The sequence below is a fragment of the Corvus cornix genome, chromosome 2 (assembly GCF_000738735.6).
Source record: "Corvus cornix cornix isolate S_Up_H32 chromosome 2, ASM73873v5, whole genome shotgun sequence".
Taxonomy (NCBI): Eukaryota; Metazoa; Chordata; class Aves; order Passeriformes; family Corvidae; genus Corvus; species Corvus cornix.
Window position 1 is genome coordinate 78,360,195 of NC_046333.1, and position 23,491 is coordinate 78,383,685.

Here is a 23,491-nt window from a genome sequence, read left to right on the forward strand (position 1 = left end):
CTGCAGTCTCCAGGTTTGACAGGCCTTATCTCTGCCTGTCCTGGTGTCACAGAGCATTTTCCTATTGCGGACAAGGGCGTTTCCCTTTCACTTCTTTCAGGTTACTGGCTTGAATCCTTGACTCTCAGTACAGGCTGCCAAGCAGTACATTTGGATGAGAATCACTGAGCATAATTTGGTTTAAAAAAGCAAACAATGGGCATGCAGAATTCTTCAAATCAGTTCAGCTAGATTATAAATATTAGAAATAAAATTAGTCACATTTTTCAAACTTATCTGTGAGGAAAGCCTGGTGTTTGTTTTACTTGTGGAGCTGATGACTGAAATCAGAAGACCATGGGGACCGTTTCAGAAACATCTAGCTTAGTAAGTCCTGCTATTTCTGACAAAATATGCACATTTATATGTGAAAACTAATTCAAAACCCCCTATAAAACAGAGAACGACTGATCTCTTTTTAATTTCTGATTATTTTCTCCAGAGTAAAACTGAGGATTTAATTTTTGGAGTAAAAGAGCAGATATAAAGAAACTAAGACATTGGGAAAAGTTAACTGGTGTTTTAAATCAAAAAATTACTTTTTTACATCTTCTTATCTGTTTCATCTTTTCTTTCTCTGCATGTATCTTCCACAAAAGGCTTTTCTAAGCCAGGAAAATCAACACTTTTGAGCCACAGTAGCAAAGCTGACATAGTTCTGCTCAAGTTCTTACAGAGAAATCTAGAAACAGGGGAGTGGGATTTTTTCACTTTCTCCTCTCACCCCCACCCCTCTGGCTAGTCTCTCTGTGAACTCCCTCCTGCCTAGATAAAGTCGGTGAGGCTGCTGCAATTCATCATTATTGTGCCTGTACTCTGGTAAGGCAGCCAGGAGTTCAGGGAGGAAGAAGGATTTCCACAGGATGAAGTCAGGTATCCTCTTTGTTTCAGCAGGTGATTGATTTGCACAGAATGAAAGTGTTGTGTTCTCTGTGTTATCCAGACCTTGGAGTCTTCACTAAGGGTGCTGTCCGAGGAAAGGGGATGGTGTTTTTTCTTAAAGCTCAGTCAGGCTGTAATCTACAGAACTATTTTATCATTAAAATTATGTGTAGGTGTTAGATGTCTGTCGTAATGGCTGCTTCTAATTGTGATTTCAGGCAGAAGCTTTGCCCTTTAGGAGACTGACTACAGATCAGAGCAAGCATTTAGCAGCCTAAGGAACCAAAGTCTCGCCAGCAGAGACTCCAGGTCATATTAAAGTCTTGGCTTTGGTGCTGTCTGGCGCAAATTCAGTGGGGACTTTTGGATCCAGGAAATAATGAATTACAAGTTGTGTCTGCACCGCAAAAATAAAGCACCCTTATCATGTGGAACAGACCTGGCTTGTAGCTATTAATTTCACATTGATATTGCTCAGTGCCCTAATATGACTTGACTGATGTGATTCTAGCTGTTGTCCGGTGGTTTTGTGTGCTGGAGTGGTTCAGTGCCGCCATTTCGTGATAAAAGTGAAATATCTATTGAAAATTTAGTTGATTGTATCTCAGAGACAATTTTGGAAGCTATCTGTTGACCTCTACTGTTGCCTTATCTTTTGTAAATTTGATCTTACTTTTCAGGAGTCTTAGTTTTAGGAATTCTTTCAAATTTTTACTGTGGAAGATGTATTGTTTTAAAATCAGTTATGGTTCTGTTGTCTATCTGAAATTTTCCTAGAAAATACAATTGCTTCCCAAGTGTTCATTTGTGAAACAAGTCAAGCTTTAACAGCAATACTGGTAGAAATTTAGCAGACCCCAGAGATGAGTCCTGTCCTGTATTACTTTGGTATCAATCGAAAAGTTAGCTTGCTTACCTCAGGAAGTCTGAAGGAGCACCAGTAAAGAGGGAAGGCTCATCCAGCTGCACAGATAACCCTTTGCCTGGAGATTTGATACTGTTGAAGGTTTAACTCATTGCTGCTGTTAGGGTGGAGATGGTTGTCATTCTCTCTTAGAGGGTCTGCAGTTCAGTAGTGGGATATGTGCAGTTCTTGCACTCTGGTTGATTTTTTTTAATTGTGAGGAGTCCTGCTGGAAGTTATGCTTAAGGTTATCCCTGCCGGCAAATGTTTATGTGATTGAGGCTGAAATCCTCTTCCTCCACAGAGTAAAACCACCTGAGGCAGTAATACCACCCTGTGTATGGTGGATATGCTGGATGCTGTGGTGGTTTGCATGGGACTGCACTTGTTGCTTCTGGTCGGTTTGTTTTTATTAGATGTGGGAAACCCTGTGCGCATCTTTGGCATTTAGGGTTTCAGCTCCCTCTTTGACCAGCAGCAGCTCTTTTCCACAGTGAGGACTGAAAAGCTGCTGTGGTGGGGGTTCAGTCAAAAACCCCAAAGCAATGGTGACGGAGGGGGTATCTTTTAGTATTTCATATTGAGAAGCATAACTGATGAGTCCAGCACATCTCTTACCACCAACCCTCAGTTTGCTCGAAGCAGCCGTACTTGTTGCAGATGTAATTCCATTGATATGCCAGGAGGATTTGACGCTTCAGTTTAATGTCTCATGTGTCTGTGAGTAATTAAAAATAGCGAGTAATGTAAAGTGATGGAGTGATTGAAGTATGTGATTAAAGTTGCAATGGTCTCTGTGTTGTCCTGTGTTGATACCGTACTAACGTCTCTTGCAATGTTTCATGCTTTTTTTAAAAAATGCCGGTGTTTGAAGTTAGGTGTGAAGTCTGTGTGACAATCCTACCTTCTGGTGACAGAGCAGGGCTGTTGCAAACTTTTGTAGTTGCAGGGAAAATGTTACCAAAATGTTGCTTCTTCCTCTGTGTTTCAAGTTTTTTAGAACAGTAACATGAGCTTTCAAGCCAGGCGTGGTGCTGACTTTTGACTTAAGTGCCCGGAGGTGGCAATAAAAGGGTTAGATGGTACAGCAACCATCTGTCTCTCAAAGCAAGAGCTACTCCCTTGCAGAGGGAGAGGCTGCCTAGTGAGAGAGACATCTGTCATGTCACTGGCATTTCGCCTGGCTGTGGTGTATCCCCACTCCCATCCATGCATCTGCCTCCCCTTCTCAACACACCAAAAATGCTGCTGTGTTTGCAAGTCTTGTGAAAAATGCCACCTTTTGAGCCAGCAAGTTTGGGTGGGGTAAAAGGACTAAAAATAATTTTAGTGTTAAAGAAAAAAGAAGAGCTGTGTGTGCTTGTGGCAAGCATCATCCTTGAGTAATACGGGGTGAAAAGCGAAAGCTTTTCCTTACAACTTTTGTGTGTACGTCTGTGTCCATTCCTTGCCTTTCCCATCGGGCATCATCAGCCACCTGCACAGAAGGAGGCAGGCAGGTGTGTGCATGGACATGCAAAGGGCAGCTTTGCCAGGCTGGTTCCCTGACACTTGGATGCCATACAGTGGGCACGTACAGGAAGCCCTGTTGGCAATACCAGCCGTGACAATGTCGATATCGTCACTGAAAGCAGTCATGCTGCGTGTTCTCTGAAATACAGGGATTTTACTCGCGGTGGCCAAATCCAAATGAAACTCATTGTTGAGAAAGATGAGTTTGTTCTCACCTTTCACAGAGGTGTTTTCTCCCTCTGGTGTGACCACTAGCACACAGTGTTTTGTTTTGGTTTGTGAGTAAAAGCACTGATGGAAAAGGTTGTACTGGATAGTTAAAATGAACTTCTGAGTCTGTGCTTTCCTGAAGGTACTTTTTATAAAAAGTTAAAATATGGGGGTGTAATTTATTTAAGTTGAATTTATTTGTCAAGTTAAAATTTGGAGGAGTAATTTGTTTGCTAAGTTGAACAAGAGGCATGATTAAAGCCAGTTAATAAATGCCAAGACAGTCGTCTGATTGACAGTTTCCCAGGGCTTGATCTTGCTGTCATTTCTGTCAGCTGAAGAACTTCAGATCTTAATGTGAACCATTGACTGTATCTGTGAGATCCCACTCCTGAACTTCTTCTTGCAAAATACTAAACACTACTCCAGCTCTGCAAATGGCTGCAGGGGAGGGTCAGCTGATGGGTTAAAGTGGATGATGATAATTCATGCTGATGTATTAAATGGGTGTTTGCATGTGGTGGCATTTCCGTATGGGGGTTGCCTGTGTTTTGCCATGCAGGAATTAGTGCTATCTTGAGCAGCTTTGCATGGCTCTGTCTGGGTTACCTCAAACCGTGGGGAAAACACAGGTGACTTGGGGGTTTCTCAGATGGGATGAGAGCATTCCTGAGGCTCCCAATGGCAGAACCATACTGATCAGTATTCACAGGTTTTCACAACTGAGTGGCTGTGGGGTTTATCTGTTTTCAAAATGGAAAACAATGCTGGAAGAACTTCAGGCAAACTGAGGGAAACTTCAGATAAGCAGGGTGGGGTTCTGTTTACAGAAGAGAATAGTTCTACTGTTCAGAATAGCAGTAAATGGAAACTCTTTTAAATACAACTTATTTAAGATTTGAGGTACCACTGGCAAACTTTCATCGCTATCCATAACAGATAATTGTCAGTACACTAAAAACTGAATATTATCTGTCCTTCTGGTTTTGTTTTTTATTAAATCCATATCAAACCAATGCATTTATGTATCTTCAACATTTGGAATCATCTACAGGGACTTTAAATTCAATTGCTGAAGAAGCAAAATAGTCGAGCTTATAGCTGTTGACCTGTTAGCTGCCTGTGCTTCTTTCTGTTGTTTCTTCCTGCACAGCAATGGCCTGCAAATATACATGAAATGGAAAGAGACAGTTGATTAGATTAAATGGTTATAAATGCTCTGTCTATGGGAATGATATTCTGTAATTACCCTGTGATTTCCATTCTGAAGATATTTTTATATGCTCAGGACTGCTAGTATCCTTTAAGACATTGTGTAGCCAGTTATTAGCCTTTGTGCATTTCAGATTCATACAACGTGCCCTTTCTTTATTTCCCCTGACATCTCTAACCATTGCTATTAAAATTGTTGTTTTGTACCTGTTCATTTCAGATGCCAGACCAGTTTGATCAGACAGTGGTGCTTAATCAGCTGCGCTATTCTGGGATGTTGGAGACAGTCAGGATTCGGAGGGCTGGTTTCCCAGTCCGGAGGCCCTTTCAAGACTTTTATAAAAGGTAAACACACTGACTTGTGGACTTCAAATGGAAGTCACAGGTACAAGTCAATATTCCTGTGTCGAGGAATAGAAGTAAAAATAATCATGTGGCAAAAATAGAACTTAATTTCTTAAGTGAAGCAATAAATACTTTTTGGTTGCCAGGTATAAAGTCCTCATGAGAAACTTAACTCTCCCTGAAGATTTAAATGAGAAATGTGCCGTCCTACTTCGTCTGTATGACAACACAAGCACTGAATGGCAGCTTGGTAAAAATAAGGTAAAATAACCTGAATGTGCAAATTGTGGTGCTGATGCATGTACAAAGCTGAGGGGACAGGATTTAGACTGCACAGCTGCAGAGATGTAGTTCTAATGGCAATTATTTCTGGCCTTAAAAGAAGCTGTGCATGCCTGTTGGTGCTCTTGAAACTCTTATAGCAACAATTAATGGTTGTGCTGAGCAATTTGCTATGTAAGGGACTTAGAAACTGACTGGTGATTTCAGTCACAGAGAAAGGGTCCACCTGAATTTTCTGTCACTGCTCACAATTGGCAGCACTGGTGAGGGTATGAACTTAAAATGTGGTATTTGGATTTTTTCATTTTTAGAAGTATGGAGCATCTGGGGTAACACTTTTGTTCTGCAGGGAGCTCCACTCATACTGGTAAACCGACCTAACCAATACTTCTTCAGTGGCAGAAATCAGGGAGAAGAATTTTAGCCAGTATTCATGTGGCAGGATTGAGCTCCAAGTGTGTTTGCCATCCTAGTGTGAGTCTTTTCCAGAGGTATATTAGGCCTTGATATGTGTTCTACCAGACAACCTGAGCTTTGCCCACGGTGGTTTTTTTCTTAAAAAAAAAAAATCTAATTATTTTAGAATAAATTAAAGAATCAAATTTTAACTTGAGAAATAAAACAATCCAGGTGTTTTTGTGTGCTCATTTTGCAAGTTTGATTGTAGACAACAGCTTGCAATTTGTGCTCTTGGATTTCAGCAAATGATGTGAAAGCATTGCAGACTCGGGAGAAGATTCCCCATTTCACGATTTGAGATTTCCTAAATATTAAAAACATTTTAAAAAACTTTTTAGTGCCATAAGGTAGCAAAAATATTTTGTAAAATCTGATTGATTTCTGTAGGAAATGCTCCTCCTCTCACCCTATTCTCCCCACAGCTGGATGGTTTGGAAGGGTTTCTTCCATTCCTCTGTATGCTTAAGGGGTCTTAGATTTGTATTGGGAAAGTTGTTTTAATCATTTTACAGTTGCTGTAAGAAAGAAGAAAGAATCTGAAATACTCTGATGGCAATTGATGCCATCTTCCATCCCATTTTTGTATCCAAAGGCTTGGACCTTGGAGAGTGCTTTAGCATCTTAGGGATGTATGTTTATCAGAAATTGTTTTAATCAACTGCTCATCAGGACCTTGGCAGGAGCCAGAGCTCTGTTTTAACTTCCCTTACTGTGGCCTGGGCTAATCCTCCCCCAGGAGCTGCCTGCGCATTTGTGAGACTTCAGAAACAGGAGAAGAGCACAAGAGGACACTGGTTTCAGACTGAACATGGGATGAGGCACTATCCTGCCCCTATATTATTTAAAAGGGATGATAATGACATTGCAATGATTTGGCTTCAGTGTGATTTTTTTTTTCTTGTCTTTTACATCTCAAGCTGCAATGCACCTGGTCAGGAAAAGGCATTAGCCTGAGCTTAACATCCATTTTTGTTCCAGAAGTAGCTGAACACTTTTCTGAAGAATTTTGTTGTGTTTTTGAAAGCCTGTGTGCAGAGCAAAGAAAAATTGCCCACTGAGTGAAAGGAAAGGCTTTTTCCATGAGGGAAAACTTCATATAGAAAGAGCTGCCCAGTGCAGCTTGGACACTGGGACCTTGAAACTTTCTGTGGGACTTTTTCTGTTCCCGTTTCTTGGGTAATTCATGCTAGAGAGTCTCTTTCTAGCTTTGTTCAAAACTCACAACTGTGCCTGTCCTTGAGTGTGCTTTGAGAGTGCTGCTTTGGCTTTGATGATGGGCTTTTTTTCACTTAAACTCAGAGGAAAAACCAGCTGCTTTTGCATTTAAACACCCCTAAAAGTCCACTGGGGTTGGTTTTTTTGGGGTGGAGGGGAGGGGCAAGGGGGTTGCTGGATTTTTTGGCTGGATTTTTGGGGGTTTTTTTCACATCAAGAGAAAGCACCCAGCACTTCAAGATGCATTCCTGCTTTTAGATGTCTTTGCAGCCCTCCTTCCTCAGCAGAGCCCACCCTGTCCCTGAGCTTTCTCATGGCTGTGTTGTGGTGTGCAGCCTGGCTCTCATCCCACATAATCAAAGTGTCACTGAACTGGCTATTTCCAGCTGCCCATGTGTTAGGCAGCAGCATGCCAGGCTGTTGTCACCTATAGCTGACACCAGCATACTTGGCCTTTAAAAAAGAAAAGTTGAGAAGAGCTGGAAAAAGTGCTGACAGCAGATAGCTCACCAGCATGTGAGTGTGTAGCAAAGAGCAGATGTCAAGGCAGGTGGAAGAGGGAAGCTGCCTCCCTCATGCCCCTGCTTGACTGGAGAAGCAGTTTTACTCATTTAAGGCAAAATAGGCCATGTTAGCTCAGTTTATGTCAATGCCATGTGCTAAAGCTGCCTCTGAAAGGCACTTAGGCAGTGCAGGTGAATGATGCAGGTTAGTGCTTGGAAGAGAGCCTGGGAAGCATTCTGTCTGTGAGAGGATGGCTGGCTGTGCTGGGGTGTCTGGCCCTGGCAGCCCTCTCCATGTAATGGCAGAAAAACACAGTGAGTCGATGTGAACATGAAGGCACTCTCATTTCTGCTTACTTCTGCAGTGCTGCAGCAATGTCCTTGGAAGCAGCAAGCTTTGTAAGGGGTTGTGGAGCCTGATGTGACTGTGAAAAAAGTAAATTATTGGGGTGGTATTTCTGCCCCTCTGATTGGAAAGTTCATGTGTAGTCCTGCACCTTCTTTGGTCTGTGTTATTCTGGTGGGAAAGGCTGTTTAATGAATCCAGTAATTACGTTGCATTTGGAAAAACCCTGCTCCTAATTAAAAGTTGAATAGAGTAATCTAACTCTTCCCACTGAAATCCAGAGCTAGAGGATCATCTGCAGGGGTTTTCTTTTAGGAGGACTACATTTTGTGGTTCTCTTTTCTGCTGAGGAAATAGTACATTTTTCTCTGCATTCAAAGCTGAGGCTTGCTGCTTGGAATGACATTGGTAGCACCCTGGCTCTCCTTCAAATACGATGCTCACCAAAATTTGTTAAGCCAGAAGTTTTCTTCTGTAGGTGTTTCTCCGGGAGTCCTTGGAACACAAGTTGGAGAAACAGCGAGAAGTGGAAGTCACCAAGGCAGCAATGATTATCCGAGCACACATCTTAGGTTATGCAGCCCGGTAAGTGACTAGATGAGAATATTAATAGTAAGGATTTGAAATAAATGGATGAGTTGTCAAGAAGTTAAATCCTTCTGACACAATTCTCAACTTTTCTTAGGGGCCAGGCGTTCAAATCCTGTAAGTGGCCTTTGAAAATAGCAGCTGAAAATACCCATGAATAACACAAAGTTTGAATTGTTTTAATATAATGAATTGGACAGTACAGAAATTTGGAGGTCAGCCAGTATCCATCTGATTGTATCATGGCATGTAGCATGGTAGGAACTCTAGCTGGATGGCACCTAGTGGGGCTGCTGCCCCAAGTTACTAGCTGAGATCCTGATTTATCTTTGCTTTCTCATGGTAAGAAAACAGAAGGAAAATAAAACTAATCCATTTGGTTCTTGGAGAACCAAGACATTATGTTACTGATTAATGTTTCACTTGTTTACGTGGCTTCATGCATTATCTGTTAGGTGGACTTGTTCATCCCCTCTGTTTATTTCTCTGCTTTTTCTACAAGTCAGTTGAGGACAGTTTAAGGAAGCTTGTTTGCATAATGAGGTAATTTCTTTTCATGTGCATATTAGTCCTGTTCTTACCAGTATGTTACTTAAAAACTATATCCCTTTTTTAATGACACCTGTCCTGCTATCTATGGTCTTTCTTTTCAGAGATGTGGGATGACTGTGTTGATGATATGTGATGATATGTGTTTTTTCTCTGCATGTGCACACACACAGAGAACTGTCTTTTTAGCATCTCCTTGGCAGGGGCATAAGAACATGTAAGACGTGCATTTCTTTAATGAAGACACACACAGTGCTGTCAAGAAATGAGAGAATCTTGCTTCTCAATGGGAGAAGAAAGTGAGCAACAGTGGGGAAACTATCTCAGAGCTATAATTATCATGGGCTCGTTATTGCAGGTCACCACGGCAAGATCCCTCACAACTGTTTCATTAGAAATTTGCTTCTTTTTTTCTCCCCTCAGAAAACGGTATAGAAAGGTTCTCTACTGTGTGGTTGTGATACAGAAGAACTACAGAGCATTCAGTGGTAGGAAGAAGTTCCTGTGCCTGAAGAAAGCAGCCATGGTCCTCCAGAAGCAGTGGCGAGGCCAGCTTGCTCGGCGTCTTTACAGGGAGCGACTGGAGGAGAAGCGGAGACAAGAGGAGGAAAGAAGAAAAGAGGAGGAAGAAAGGTGCAGTCTCTGTCTTATATCACTCTCCTGCATGTGCCATATTAGGTGTTGGTCTGAAAGCCTTTATTTCAGGCTATTCTTGAACAAGTGATTTTAGAAACCTTGCTGATTTTGCTGAAAGACGCACGTAGCTATCATGGTAGTTTCATATTCACAAACATATTCGTGGTGATCTTATTTTTGGCTGTCTTTTCCAGGTGGCAGATGATCTCTGTAAGCTGAGCTATTGCCCTAGCAAAGGAATGTGATGAGCTTATGTTGAGCTTAATTGACTGACTTCTTTTCTTCACTCACTTTTAGGGAAAGACAAAGGCAAGAAGCAGAGCGTCTTGCCCAGCAGGTAAATGATATTCTTAATGCTTTCAGCCACCCTGTTTATTTGAGTATCTCAACCCAGCAATTAAAAAAATAAAAAGTACCTGTAGCATTAAAACTAAACTAATTGCAGGAGCTGGCAGATAAAGCCAAAGGAAACTCAGTATAGTTGTTTGCATGGAAATTTCCTTCACCTGATGCTTCATTTAATTTCCAGAAAAGTTTGCATTTTCTGCACATATTTGGACTTCCTCTCCTCAGCTATCTCTGAGCAAATGTAATCATGCTTTAATTTTTTTTTCTTTTTCTTTCCTTTTCATTTCTTGCTGATATGAAGGTAGGGCTCCTTTTAAATGAATGAGCATGGTGGAGTATAGTGCTTTAGAAATAAATTTTTAAAAAGAATCTTGCATTTAGGGGCCTAGTTTATTTTGTTTCATTTTGTTTTTATGCAGGCTGAAGAAGAGAGAAAGAAGCAGGAACTGGCTGCCATTCAGAAAGCCCAGAAGGAGGCAGAGCTGAAGCAGGAGGTGGAGAAGCAGAAAGAAAGCAGACAGGTGGAAGAAATCCTGCGTCTGGAAAAAGAAATCGAAGACCTGCAGCGTGTGAAGAAGCAGCAGGAGCTGTCCTTGACAGAGGCCTCATTACAGAGGCTGCAGCAGCGTCGAGATGAGGAACTCCGGCGGCTTGAGGATGAAGCCTGTCGAGCAGCCCAGGAGTTCCTGGAATCTCTGAACTTTGATGAGATTGACGAATGTGTCCGAAACATTGAGAGGTCTCTCTCTGTGGGCAGTGGGTATCCTGCTGAGCTGGCTGAACAGACTGGAAATGCCTGCGGTGAAAAGCCCAATTTTAACTTCAGCCAGCCATATCCTGAGGAGGAGGTAGATGAGGGCTTTGAAGCTGATGATGATGCATTTAAGGATTCGCCCAACCCGAGTGAGCATGGCCATTCTGATCAAAGGACCAGTGGCATCAGAACAAGCGATGATTCCTCAGAAGAGGATCCTTATATGAATGATACCGTGGTGCCAACAATTCCTGCTGCTAGCGACGCCATGGTCATACCTCCTGCCCATGACACAGTGAGTCTCCACAACTCTTCAAGTGGCGAATCCACCTACTGCATGCCAGAAAATGTATCCTGCAGACCCCCAAATTCTGTGGAACTTATTTCTCCTGACGGAGACTATGATTATGACCAAGACGATTACGAAGATGGTGCTATCACTTCTGGCAGCAGTGTGACCTTCTCTAACTCGCACAGTAGCCAGTGGTCACCGGACTACCGGTGCTCAGTGGGGACATACAATAGCTCTGGAGCATACCGGTTCAGCTCTGAGGGAGCTCAGTCTTCTGTAAGTAGCGTTGTTTTTATTACCTAATAATTGATAGGTGCTTTCTGATTATTTTTTTCCCTGCTGTTCAGCTGTAGACTCACTGTAGCTGTTCTTAGAAAACATTGTGTAGCGTGATTGGCTCAGAGCACCTATGGAAATAGTGGTCTGTTGCCATCTAGATGCCACTGCGATGAGTGCATTAGAGTTAGAGGCAGCTCAGATGCTGTTTGCAGTCCTGGGCTTCTGCACACATGTGATTTTAACTGCTTTAATGCAGCACTGTGTGTTACTTGGTGAGGAGCTCAGTGCACAGCAAAGTTCTTCTCTGTGCATGAGTTTGGAGTTGGGGTACCAGGTAGCATGTTGGGGAATTGATTTCAGGAAAACCAAATTTATTTATATGTGCAAGTTGCAAGAGTATTGAACAATGAGATGCTTGCAGAAGTCCCTGACATCCAGGTGTTATTTTGAGATTATTTGGAGACTAAAGTTCACACAATGGCAAATGCTTAAATTATTGAGGCAGAGACACACATTCTGCAGAGCAATTTTTCATTGCTGTTTACTGAGTATACAGTGGGGTTTCCTTCTACAAATATTTTTGAAAGAATATGGTTTCTTCTACCACTCATCCAGTGCTTCTGTGAGACTGTCTGATTGGGCAGGTGAAAAGGTATTTCAGCAACACTGACTTGTTTAGAAGGAAAACTTTAACAACAGAATATCTTCTGCATTTGAGGCAGTGATAAGCCTCGTGGGTGTTGGGACAAGTTGACAGTTCTTGCCTGAGAAAAAAGCACTTTTAGTGTTTTTTGTTGAGGATGCCTTCCTGCTGCATGACTCTGGATGTGTGTCAGATACAGAACAGAAATTCTGACTTTCTGGGGTGAGGGTGGAGGAAAGCTAATACCACAGCTTGTGCAAAGTTTCTTTTTCAATACTTCTGTAAGCTGTTCCCCACAGCACTTCAGTGATCGGGGCAGGTAGCACAAGGTAACCTATCCTGACCATACTGTTGCAAAGGGATAACTTTCCTGAGCATCTACAAAGCTTTTTCACAGATTGTTGTGTAATCAAACAGCTTAAGCTGCAACTTACTACAGTGTACTCCTTCCTTTGTTAGCTGGGTGAAAACTAATGAGGAATCATGTCCTTCCAATACATGATAACTGTTTTAGCTAGAGACTTCTAAACCAACTTTGTCTAAACTCTTTCCTGAGAAATTATGACCTTTCTTTCCTTTCTTGTGTAGTTTGAAGACAGTGAAGAAGATTTTGACTCCAGGTTTGATACAGATGATGAACTTTCCTACCGGAGGGATTCTGTCTATAGCTGTGTCAGCTTGCCCTACTTTCACAGTTTTCTGTACATGAAAGGTACTGAATCAGAATTTGCTAAACAGACAAAATAACCAGAAATATTTATTGTATATTACACTCCGGTTCCTGTAGAGTTACGCTATTTTCTTATTTTTCAAAGGGTGGTGGAAAAGTGACTTTATTTAATTTGAGCTGTTCTCAAGTTATTTGCAGTGGCTTACATCTAGCAGTGTTTTTCCCCTCTGCAAAAGTATAAGTACAAAAAAACAAGTCACAAAGTGAAATTGTACCAAATCTGCTGATTCCTGCTCTCAAAACCTTGTAACACAGACAGCATTCTACAATGCAGACCAATTTTACTGACCTTAGTAGAATTTTGCTTTGGATCTGGAAGACATGACAGAGGTTCCATGTAGCAAAGGGGTGTAAGAGACTGAAAGAACATACACAGGAGTTCTCTGGTTAAAATTCTTGGATTTGTCTTCTGATTGATAGTAAATTATAATCTAGATGAACCATTGTATGATTTCATATATTATACCTGATTTTCCTGGAGTAGGAACAGTCATGAGTCTACACACCACAATGTTCGTGTGAAAAATAATTCATTCCACAGTAGCATGGCTTTTACTTTCTGACATAGCTGGCAGTCACTTTTTGTGGGATGACAGGAGCATATTGGTTTGGTTAAGGTTTTTATGACTGTGATGTAACTCCAGTGCAAGATGCATTGCCTACTCTATGGCCACACTTTGTTATGACCGAGCTCACACTGGTGTATTTCCTACTCTAAACACAGCTTTGTTGGGTTTTGTGGTTTTGAGTTAAACATCCTTACCTCCTAATAACTTGGTGAGAGGAAAGAGCTTAATGCTAAATTTTTTTTAGATTATCACTGAAACACATTGAAAACTGTCTTAAAGATCAGACAGTCATGTGCAGCAAGACTTTTCAGTAGTTTATTATTACAGATATGTTATGTATACGTATATGTAATATATATATAAAAAACGTTTATTTTTGTAATACAGAGACTTAGTACAATTTATAATTTAAGGGTGTTTAGATTGACAACAATATTGATGGCCATAAGGATATGCAAAAATGAGGTTTTGTGGCTTACAGCAGAAAGTCATTTTAACTGCAGTGTTGTTGGTCAGCACCTTCCAGTTTTGGTGGGGTCACAGCTTCTATTTTATAATACAGTTGTTTGTTTTAACTACATATAAACCCACATTTGTCTCTCTTGCCAGGTGGCTTAATCAACACATGGAAGCGACGCTGGTGTGTCCTGAAAGATGAGACCTTCCTGTGGTTTCGTTCTAAGCAGGAAGCCCTTAAGCAGGGTTGGCTTCACAAAAAGGGGGGTGGATCATCTACGCTTTCCAGGAGGAACTGGAAGAAAAGATGGTTTGTTCTCAGACAGTCCAGGCTGATGTACTTTGAAAATGACAGTGAAGAAAAGCTAAAGGGTGCCATGGATGTCCGAACTGCCAAGTAGGTTTATAGGGTTTTACGTTAGCCGTGGTTCCTTCTGAGTACTTCTTGGGGCTCAGTCTGGGAAGATATTGAGTGCCCTGCCTACAAATTGTGTGAATGCAAGCATGAGAGTGTGTGTGGTGAAGTTAGTGAAAGCAAGTGTTGTCCTTAGTTGGCTCTCTCTTAAGTCTAGAGAGTGCTCCAGAGCTAAGCCAGTGCCAAATACTTCAGAAAACTGCTGCTGTAATGAACCCCTCTATGCTTTCTCCCAGACTAGAGGCCCTACTTAGTCTGTAATGATTCCCAAGGCAATTTGGGGCATGTTGCCAAGTCTGTAGCTGCAGGCAAACCCAGAATGAAGAGGGTGGAATTAATAGGCCCCAAATATATTGAAGTTCGCATGGGTCAAAGCTGAATCTTCTGGATCTTTTTTTCATGCTTTAAATAATTATGGTAGTGTAGGAAAGTATTTAAAATGCATATATTCATTGAAAAAACAAAATTACTAAACCTAATAACTTATGTCTTGTTACCTGAAGTTCCTTGTGCCTAAGAATTTTACGCTTCCTGAAACATGCGTAAAAGCAGTTTTCTACTGGATGGTATTTGTCCTTCTAAACAATCTAGGATTATCTACCTAATTTAAAAATTAGGGTGTGCTAACATTAGTAGTCCCATTTCTCTATAAAGTGTACCTAAGCTTTCATCCAAAGCAGAGAAAAACAGAAATGGTTTCTAACACTCAATTCTACTCTGTGCCTTGTAATCTGCAACTACCCAATTTATTCTGTTACTTTAAGGGAGCTTAAACTAAATTGAAATCTTAGATTAATCTTTTCTTTGGCAGTCCTGGCTTGAGCCTGATTTCAAGTAGTACAGAAAATAGTTTCAGTGAGAATCCTGACTTGCTCTTGAAAAACCAATGGCCTGGTGGCTTTCAAGTAAATCTCTGAATAAAAGCTGAAGATCCTACCATATTTTTTTTGTTAAAACTGGATTTGACTCTGTCTCATGTACCATAGCATTTATTTAGCATATTTTTATAATATGTTAAATCAATAATTCTTTTTTTTCGTCATTACCTCATTGCTTCATTGGCTGTGCCTTGTAGAAGTTCTTTGCTGCATAAAAAATTAAAAATAAAAAAAAATTAAAATTAAAATTGTCAGACGAAGGTTGTTGAACCTAGTTTGAGCTGTAGGTTCAGTCAATGACTATTTGTGTATAAACTAGGTAGAAGAAAGGGTACATGTATATAAAGAACTGTGTGTCATAAGAAATAAACAATAGCTTTTCTAGATAATGTTAATATTTACTGAATGCATTCCTAACCTATAATGCAACTCACATATTTCACCACTCTCTACTAGGGACCCTGTTCAATTTTTAAAATCTCAAGCTGAGTCACTTAAAACACAGAACAGGGAGGTACTCTATTGGACACTGTTACTGGGTGGGAAGGAATCCAAAATGAAGAAAACAATACAGAATTACAGCTTTTTCTTTTGATAGCAGATAGGTCATCCTCCTGAGTCTGACAAGCAGAGCTTGCATATATTGTTAGTAGGACAGAGATTTATGAGAATAGTAAGGCTGATAAGGAAATATAGCCAGTTAAGGAAATAATGAACTTCAGACAAATACAGAAAAACAGCAAAAAGGAAATTAAGTTTATTTCTTAAGCCACAGGAAAATCTAATACAATACTTTAATTATTGCTTAAAATCTTCACAGTTGTTTTTATATCAATAATTAAATTTCCAAACTAAAAATGAGAAATATGTAATTTTTCAGCGGATGAGTGCTTAACTTTTTCTGGAAGTCATGTTTGGAATTGTCTTTATGCTGACTCACAACCACACAGATTCACTAATCCAGGTTTTGTTTGCTTTCAGTTTTCAATCTTCAAGAGCTTTCTTTTTACCACTCCAAAAAACACTTTGTTATGCAGTCAGTTCAAAAATATATCCATTTCTCAACTCAGTTATCTTTGCCTCTCTTGAGGTTTGATGATGCATTGCTTTTTCTTTAGTTCTTCGTAAAATGGTAACAGAATAGTCAATTTGGTATAGTGACATTCTTAGTAGTTTGAATATTTGTACTGTGTAGGCAGAAAACACAGCTGTAGTTCAGTGAACTAATACTCTGTCTGATAAATCATGTTGTGAGTCTTGCAAATGAACCTGATGAAGACTGACTGCTGTTGTAAGTATCAGCAGTTTGTGAGCTTCTCAGCAGGACAGAGTTTTTTCAAAATGTTGACAACCTGTAGTGCTCAATCTTGGTGTTTTTCTTTTTTCCAGAGAGATTGTTGATAATACAGGCAAAGAAAATGGTATTGATCTAATAATGAGTGATAGGACCTACCACTTAATTGCTGAATCTCCTGAGGATGCAAGGTATGAAAATCATCAGGCCTATCTTCTTTTCCTTATCTTTTCCTTTTTAACCTCTACGCCATTCTGACTTCGGCTTGTCACTAGTTTGTTTGACCACTGTCACAAAATATTCAGGCTGTGTTAAACATGTTGCTTTTAACATGGTTTTTGAAAGGCCTGCTGAGGAGAAAACCTTGTGGCAGACAGCTACTGGGAAGAGTCAGATTGCCAGTGAAAATTTGCCCAGAATTTGGCTGTTATCCATGTGTTAATAGCAACTTTCTGAAACAGCTTGTCTGTAGAGAGGCAGTCGTTAGCCACTGATGTTTGGCTTGTGGATTACCCTCCTGTGTTTAGCTGCATCGATCAAATCAATATTTCAGACCTTGCAGTCTGGCTGAAATGAAGCATTTTGTTCTCAGGGGTGGGATCTGTTTGTCTAAGCAGAGCCTAAAATTTTTTCAGATGGAAGTTGTAATGCAGTCACTGTATTTTAGAGCAAAAGCATATTCATGTCAGAGGAGTGTGTAAGAGAATGCTTCCCTTTCTACATATTTAAAAGGGTCTTGCTTTTGTTGCTATAGGATCCATATGTAACCATAGGGGGGGAGGCAGTAGGTGAGGAGCAAGTCTGACTTGTCAGATCAGTTGTAGAGCATCTTAAAAAAAAAAAATCCCTGTGCTACAGTTCATGCAAGATAATAATATGCTTGCCTATAAAAATCAAGCATTTAAATAAAGTTAACTTAGTAATCAGAGCTTATTACCCATTGCCTTGCTGCCCCAAGGCCAGAATACAGGATGCCTTTGTCAACATCACTTGAGCTACTTTGCTCAGAAGCCTCAAAAGTTGTTTGGTGTTCTGTTCTTTGTAAAGGTAGAACACCTTCTTGTGTCACAGGACCCTGAGTACAGATGTAGATGTAGCAATGCAAAATCTTTTCTCCTTTTTTTAGGCATCCTTAAAGTTATCCTTGAAATAACTTAGGACCTTTCTAGCAGTTACTATTAAGATTCTTGTGGGATGTAAGCATGCTTTAAAACTAAGGCATAGCTAAAGTCTCTTCTACCAGACGTGTACATGCCCTAGGGACCAATAAGCAATTATCAGCACACAGACTTGTCTATTGCCATGCATCTCCTTCATTTCTTTCTTAAAGATGGAGGAGGAGACACTGCACACTCTTGTTGTGTAGAGTACGAATAACAAACCAGCCAGATTAAATTACCTTTTACCAGAGTATTTCATGTTTCTTTTTTCTCACTCAACGCAGAGACTTAATGAGGGAGATGTGTAAGGATTTGCAGACAGGCTTAAGTCAAAGCCTTGTTAACAAAGCCTTGTGAAGTATGAATCATTGGGCTGTGTTTGGTCTGCATCTGCAATTGAAAAAATATTTTGTACCTGGGCTAGATCAGGATCTGGGGTTGCTTTTTGTTCAAATGAAGGGAAAAACCAAGAAAAACACGGCACAGGCCCCCAAAAGATGAATTACTATTTTTGATTGTGGAAATGTATTTGAAGAAAGAAGTAATGCTTCAGTGGGCAGGCATTGCTGAGGGTTTGTTCCTTTGAAATCCCTAGCATGTCTTTTTTCCCTACTTGTGTGTCCTGGGACTCAGCTGAAAGACAAAGGAGGTCCCAAAAGGGAAGAAAGCAAAAGTAAAGTCTGCCTTTGTCGTTTGCAAAGTGCCATGATTCATTTCATTTTCATTGTTTACACAAAGATTAAATGAAATCAGGAAAACTCTGAATTGTTCTTTAAAATCCATCCATAAATTATCACTAAATGTGCATACAGTGCTATGAAGTCTTTTTTTTAAAATTGAAATAGAAGTTTCACATTTAAATACATTTGCAATTCCTGAGCCCAGAAAGGAAAGCTGAATTTAATTTATGGGAATTTTTTAGTAGATGAGGCTTAGTTTTCTTCAGTTTCTTTACTTTCTTCAGCTGGTGGTTCCTCCTCTCTAGATGACAGCTTCCCTCCTTTTTTAGTGGCATTGCCTTACATCCAGCAAAGTGTTAAGCACAGCCTCTCTGTGGGTGTCTGAGTCTTAAAAAAAGAATCAGAACTAAATATGTTCTCATCTGCTTTATGGTCTGGCACTCTCAATCTTTGTTTCTCTTCGTTGCTAGCACTGTTTCTAATAAAATCGTAAGCCGATAAAATGGATTTAGGATATGGCAGCGTTGGTACCGTTTGACAGCCTACACAGTTTTTCTCAAGCTATTTTAGGAGCTCCAGAAATGTACATTTTGGGGAACAGTTGGCTTCTGAATGCTGGAGTTAAGGAGGCAGCTCTTTAGTGTCCTAGGCATAAATTCCATGACTAAAAGCAATTGCAGGAAAGATAACTCCATATTTAAGACCAGTAGAAACACTGCATGTGTTTCCTCAACCCCGTGGTGGCTGAGGAGCCTCTGCTGGAAAGTGAGGAGTCTGTTTTAAAGGCTGGGCTTTTGAGCCCTTTGAAAACTTGGCCCCAGGTGGTTTTCATTAGAATGGCAAATTCATATCTCAAAGAATGGCATTCAGGAACCTGTTGAACGGGCCAAGATCTGCCCTCAGATTTCAATGGGATTCCTTCAAGCAGTTGAGTTTTATCATATACAAGTGCCAGAAGGATAGAGGTTTCCCAGAAGCAGAAGGTGTGGCTGGAATTAAATCCATCTGCAATTGCTGCTCAGGACTAGGGGCTGAAGCGCTGGAAACCTCTCTGCCACTTTCCCGTTGTGGATATACACAGTACCACTGGAGTGGCACAGATTTGCTCGTCCTTCCAGCAGCTGGATTTTTCAGTGCTCCATAGACAACAAAAACTGTAGAGCTATTTGCTTGGGGATTTTATTCTTTTTTTCCCTCTCAGTTGTGCTTCTACAGAGAGCTCAGTGGACTTGGGTGGTCTTTGCAGAATTATCACTGTAAGAAATTACTACCAGTCATGCTATCAGTGCAGCACAATTTATAATCTGAAGGTTGGGATTCCCTTTAAAGGCTTTGTGAGTAGCTAGTAATGTATTTTATTCCAGATGAAATACGTGAATGTGTTACAAAGACTCTCCAAGCACTCAGATGCTTCAGTATGCCTACAGCAGTTTTTCAGAGGTGCCACTTAGTGTACAAGGTACTTGCTGTCAGGAAGAAGGGAATGACACAAGCTTGGACGGGAGATCTGGAGGGGCTTGCTTGCACCCAGTCTTACTTGAACTGACATAAAGCCTTGCTGCCTGTTGACAAAAGGAATCTTAAGCAATTTCAAAAACCTGCAGAACCTGCTAGATCTCTGCAGAACAAAGGTGACAGAAGGCTTGTGCAGAGCCAAAATTTTACTTACACTGCTGCCTTTCTCTCCCCAGCCAGTGGTTCAGTGTACTGAGTCAAGTCCATGCGTCCACAGAGCAGGAGATCCGGGAGATGCATGATGAGCAGGCAAATCCACAGAATGCTGTGGTAAGTACACATCTGAAGAACTTCTCAAACCAAATATTTTTAGAAAACAGGGGCACTGTGGTGGCCACAGCTTCTGAGTCACAGCCTAGTTTCTTTAAATGTGGTGGTAGCTGTGACACTGGCTAGAGCTTCCATGTCCTTGGTCCTGTAGCTGTACAAGGAGAGAGTGTGGCTCTCCCATCATTCACCTTGATGAAAAATGACTGTTGGTTTTGGGAGTGTTTTTTCTGGTCCACTTCCCTATCACATCACAGTGCATACTTGATTTTGAAATTTTGCAAAGATACTGTTAATGAGTAAATTAAAAACCCAGGAGTTAAAAATTTGAGATTTCTCTGATCCTGCATTTATCATTCTGTACAACATACATTGGTAATTAATGGAATACATTTGGAACCTAATATCAAGCAAAGGAAAACAAAAACTTCTGCTTAATGGCTTTAGAAGTTTGAGAGGGTGCCATTTATATTGGCATGCTGTTTTCAGTGAAAAATTCAAGAATGTTGGGAAGTATAGAAAAGAGCAGTTTTTGAGCTGCCTCCATCCTAACTACAAATAATCTTTTACTGGTTCTGTTCATCCAAGTCTCTTAGTTTTCCCCTCAGCAGTTTTAATGATTAAGAGAAACTGATGCCCAGACCTGCAGTTCATTTTGTTGGTCAAAGCTGCTTTTTCTTTCACGTGTCTCTCAGAAGAGTACTGTGAGTAATGTAGTAGTGAATGTCTTCCTCATTTTCTGGTTGGATATTTGTTTATAGGGTACACTCGATGTAGGACTAATTGATTCTGTCTGTGCTGCTGACAATCCAGATAGGTAAGTCAGAACCATGCCTGGTGACTTTCTTTTTGTCATTTCTCTAGCCAAAATCAGAGACTTTATGCTTTAGTCTCTGTATTCTACTGGCCAACCATGTATTGATGATTCATTATTGCCTCCCTTTTCATAGTACTAAATACCCCATGTTAAAAGATGGAATAGGAATGATGGTGCATTTTGTGGGGGCTTCAGTAACTTCCATGACACTGCTTCATACATGAGCTCTTCAGCACCTAAAGTGATCCAATACTGGAAGATTAAATATTTCTTTCATTTCTACGAATAATACTCCTGAAAAAAAGAACAGCTGATTTTTGAGTTCTTTAGTAATGCAGTAGGTAGAAAAATTAATTTTTTTTTTCTGTTCTGCTTCTCATTCATGAATGTTGTATTCTTCAGGGATGAAAATTATTTCCCCAGAATAAAAATGTCTTGTAACAAAGAAGAGAGTGTAGCATAAAAACAACAAAAATGTCAGGATATTCTTAGTTCTTGAACTACTAATGGTGTTTTGGGAAATAAAAAGTAAACTGTGTTCAGACTATGACTAGTTTATAAGGTTACTGGATGTGAGGTGTTATTTGAACTGTAGGGCTCACTTCAGTTTCTCCTCATTGTGTACATGTGTAAAACAGCTGGTTTTAAGTTATTGCTTTGTCCTTGGCCTGCCAAAACACTGATACCAGAAGTAACACTGAATTTACAAGCCCACATTTCATAAACAATACAATACAAATGTCCAAACCTTTCACAATTTTAAGTTAGCATTTCTCCTGCATTAAGCTAATGCAAAAAGTTAAGCATTTCTCTTATATGCATTTTTCACATGGATTTTTCAGTCTTGTGGGGGAATTTTATGTTTTGTTTTGGGGGTTTGCTCCAGGATGAAAAATTAATGATAAAGGGTTAAAGAAAGCATTGTAGGCTGAGGAACCTGCCTGTCTGATCCAGAGAGCCATCAGCACACTTCACTTGGACTAGTTCTTCATGCTTCAGTGAATCCTGGTGTAGGACTGGGTAAAAGCCAGACTCTCATTAAAAATAGATTGTATTCTCTGTGAATTGGGTTGCACTGCATTAAAAATAAAAGAATCCGTGTTCACATGCTGCTTTACTATAGACCTTTGTATACTGTAGTTTGTTTTAGCTAATGTAGCTACTGAAGCAGACACTCTAAATAGATCTGACCCTGAAACAGTTCTGATTCACATCCAAAGCTGATTAAAGATTGGAAGTTCTTCTCACCACAGATTTATTTTGAGATATGAAAAGTTGCAATTTAATGTAAACTTTCCCACCATTCGTAGCCCTCTCATTTTGGTGTGAATGTAACATAACTGAGTTTTTTCAAATGCTTAATATTTTTCTTTAGGTGATAAATAAATAATGCATTGGAGGTGGACAGTATTTGTCTGAATAGAAAATGCAAACAATGAACAGTTTTTATGGTTATGGGGAGTGAGATAAACAGTAGGTATATTGATTATAAAGGCTGTTTCAATTGTCATTTATTTTCATAGACCAAATTCATTTGTGATCATCACTGCTAATCGTGTTCTTCACTGTAATGCTGACACTCCTGAAGAGATGCATCACTGGATAACCCTGCTCCAGAGGTCAAAGGGGGACACTAGAGTGGAGGGACAAGAATTCATTGTGAGGGGTAAGAACTGACTGGGCAGTAAAAAGTAAATAACATCCATTATGCTTTGAAGAGATTGTTCCCACAATACAATGTGGGTAATATGCCAACATGGTTAGTGTTGCAGCCTCATCTTTGTGTGGTGGAGTTTACTCACAAATTAATACAGCTGAAATTATATTCTTGCTGTGCCATGTAAGAAAACACTGTAATGATGACAAAGGTGTTTTTGTAAGATGACAGAATAATTCTTCTAGTAAAACATCAAAATTGAAAGGTTCTCATATTAATTTTATCTTTATAATTTCATTGTTTGGGAATTTTACTTGATGTTGTTTAATATGTGAGCTTATCAATTCACACAATGTTTTTGTTGTTGTTGAAAGTATACAACCAACTTTTAGCAACCTGCTTTTGTCCAACTCTGTTGAAGAAAAAGAAGTGTGATTCAAATTGTGTCCTTAACAGGATGGCTACACAAAGAAGTAAAGAACAACCCAAAGATGTCCTCATTAAAACTAAAGAAGCGTTGGTTTGTTTTGACACACAACTCTTTGGACTACTACAAGAGTTCGGAGAAAAATGCTTTGAAATTGGGTACACTGGTCCTGAACAGCCTCTGCTCAGTGGTCCCACCTGATGAAAAAATCTTCAAAGAAACAGGTAATTGTTTGCTCTTGTTCAAGTATGCCTTCTGTCCTTGTAGCTAGTAATGCAAGAAACAATGCATAAGAATATTTTAAATGGATTATTATGGGTGCAGTTCCATGAACAAATGGGTTCCAAGTCACTGAAGTGTTCTACAGGGTGTTACTGGGTGAAAAAACAAAAGTAGTGTATAGAAGAGTAAAATTTGTTCTCACCAACATTCAAATTATCACAGACTGACACTGCTACCAACTTGGTGTGAACACTTGTGCTTACACATCAAAGACCTGGGGAGAGACATAGGTAGCACTCTCCTCGTACCTTATTTTTTGTGCTGAGGAACTCTTGAGGGCCAACATTGGTGGAGCAGGTATAGGGAGATCCAGAATTAGAGTCCAGTTCGTGGTAACCTACATATT

At 40.1% G+C, this 23,491-nt stretch overlaps 1 protein-coding gene across 1 annotated transcript in view; it reads left to right on the forward strand.

Annotated features, from left to right (window-relative positions):
- The window catches only part of MYO10 (myosin X), a 163,305-nt gene that overhangs the window by 128,066 nt on the left and 11,748 nt on the right, over positions 1-23,491 (forward strand). The window contains exons 20-32 of the mRNA XM_039549820.1: positions 4,980-5,104; positions 5,251-5,365; positions 8,388-8,494; positions 9,470-9,679; positions 9,980-10,019; positions 10,450-11,352; positions 12,587-12,710; positions 13,907-14,150; positions 16,436-16,531; positions 19,872-19,965; positions 20,724-20,779; positions 22,303-22,445; positions 22,893-23,087. Of these exons, the coding sequence (XP_039405754.1) occupies positions 4,980-5,104; positions 5,251-5,365; positions 8,388-8,494; positions 9,470-9,679; positions 9,980-10,019; positions 10,450-11,352; positions 12,587-12,710; positions 13,907-14,150; positions 16,436-16,531; positions 19,872-19,965; positions 20,724-20,779; positions 22,303-22,445; positions 22,893-23,087 (2,452 nt within the window). The remainder of the gene's footprint in view (positions 1-4,979; positions 5,105-5,250; positions 5,366-8,387; positions 8,495-9,469; positions 9,680-9,979; positions 10,020-10,449; positions 11,353-12,586; positions 12,711-13,906; positions 14,151-16,435; positions 16,532-19,871; positions 19,966-20,723; positions 20,780-22,302; positions 22,446-22,892; positions 23,088-23,491) is intronic.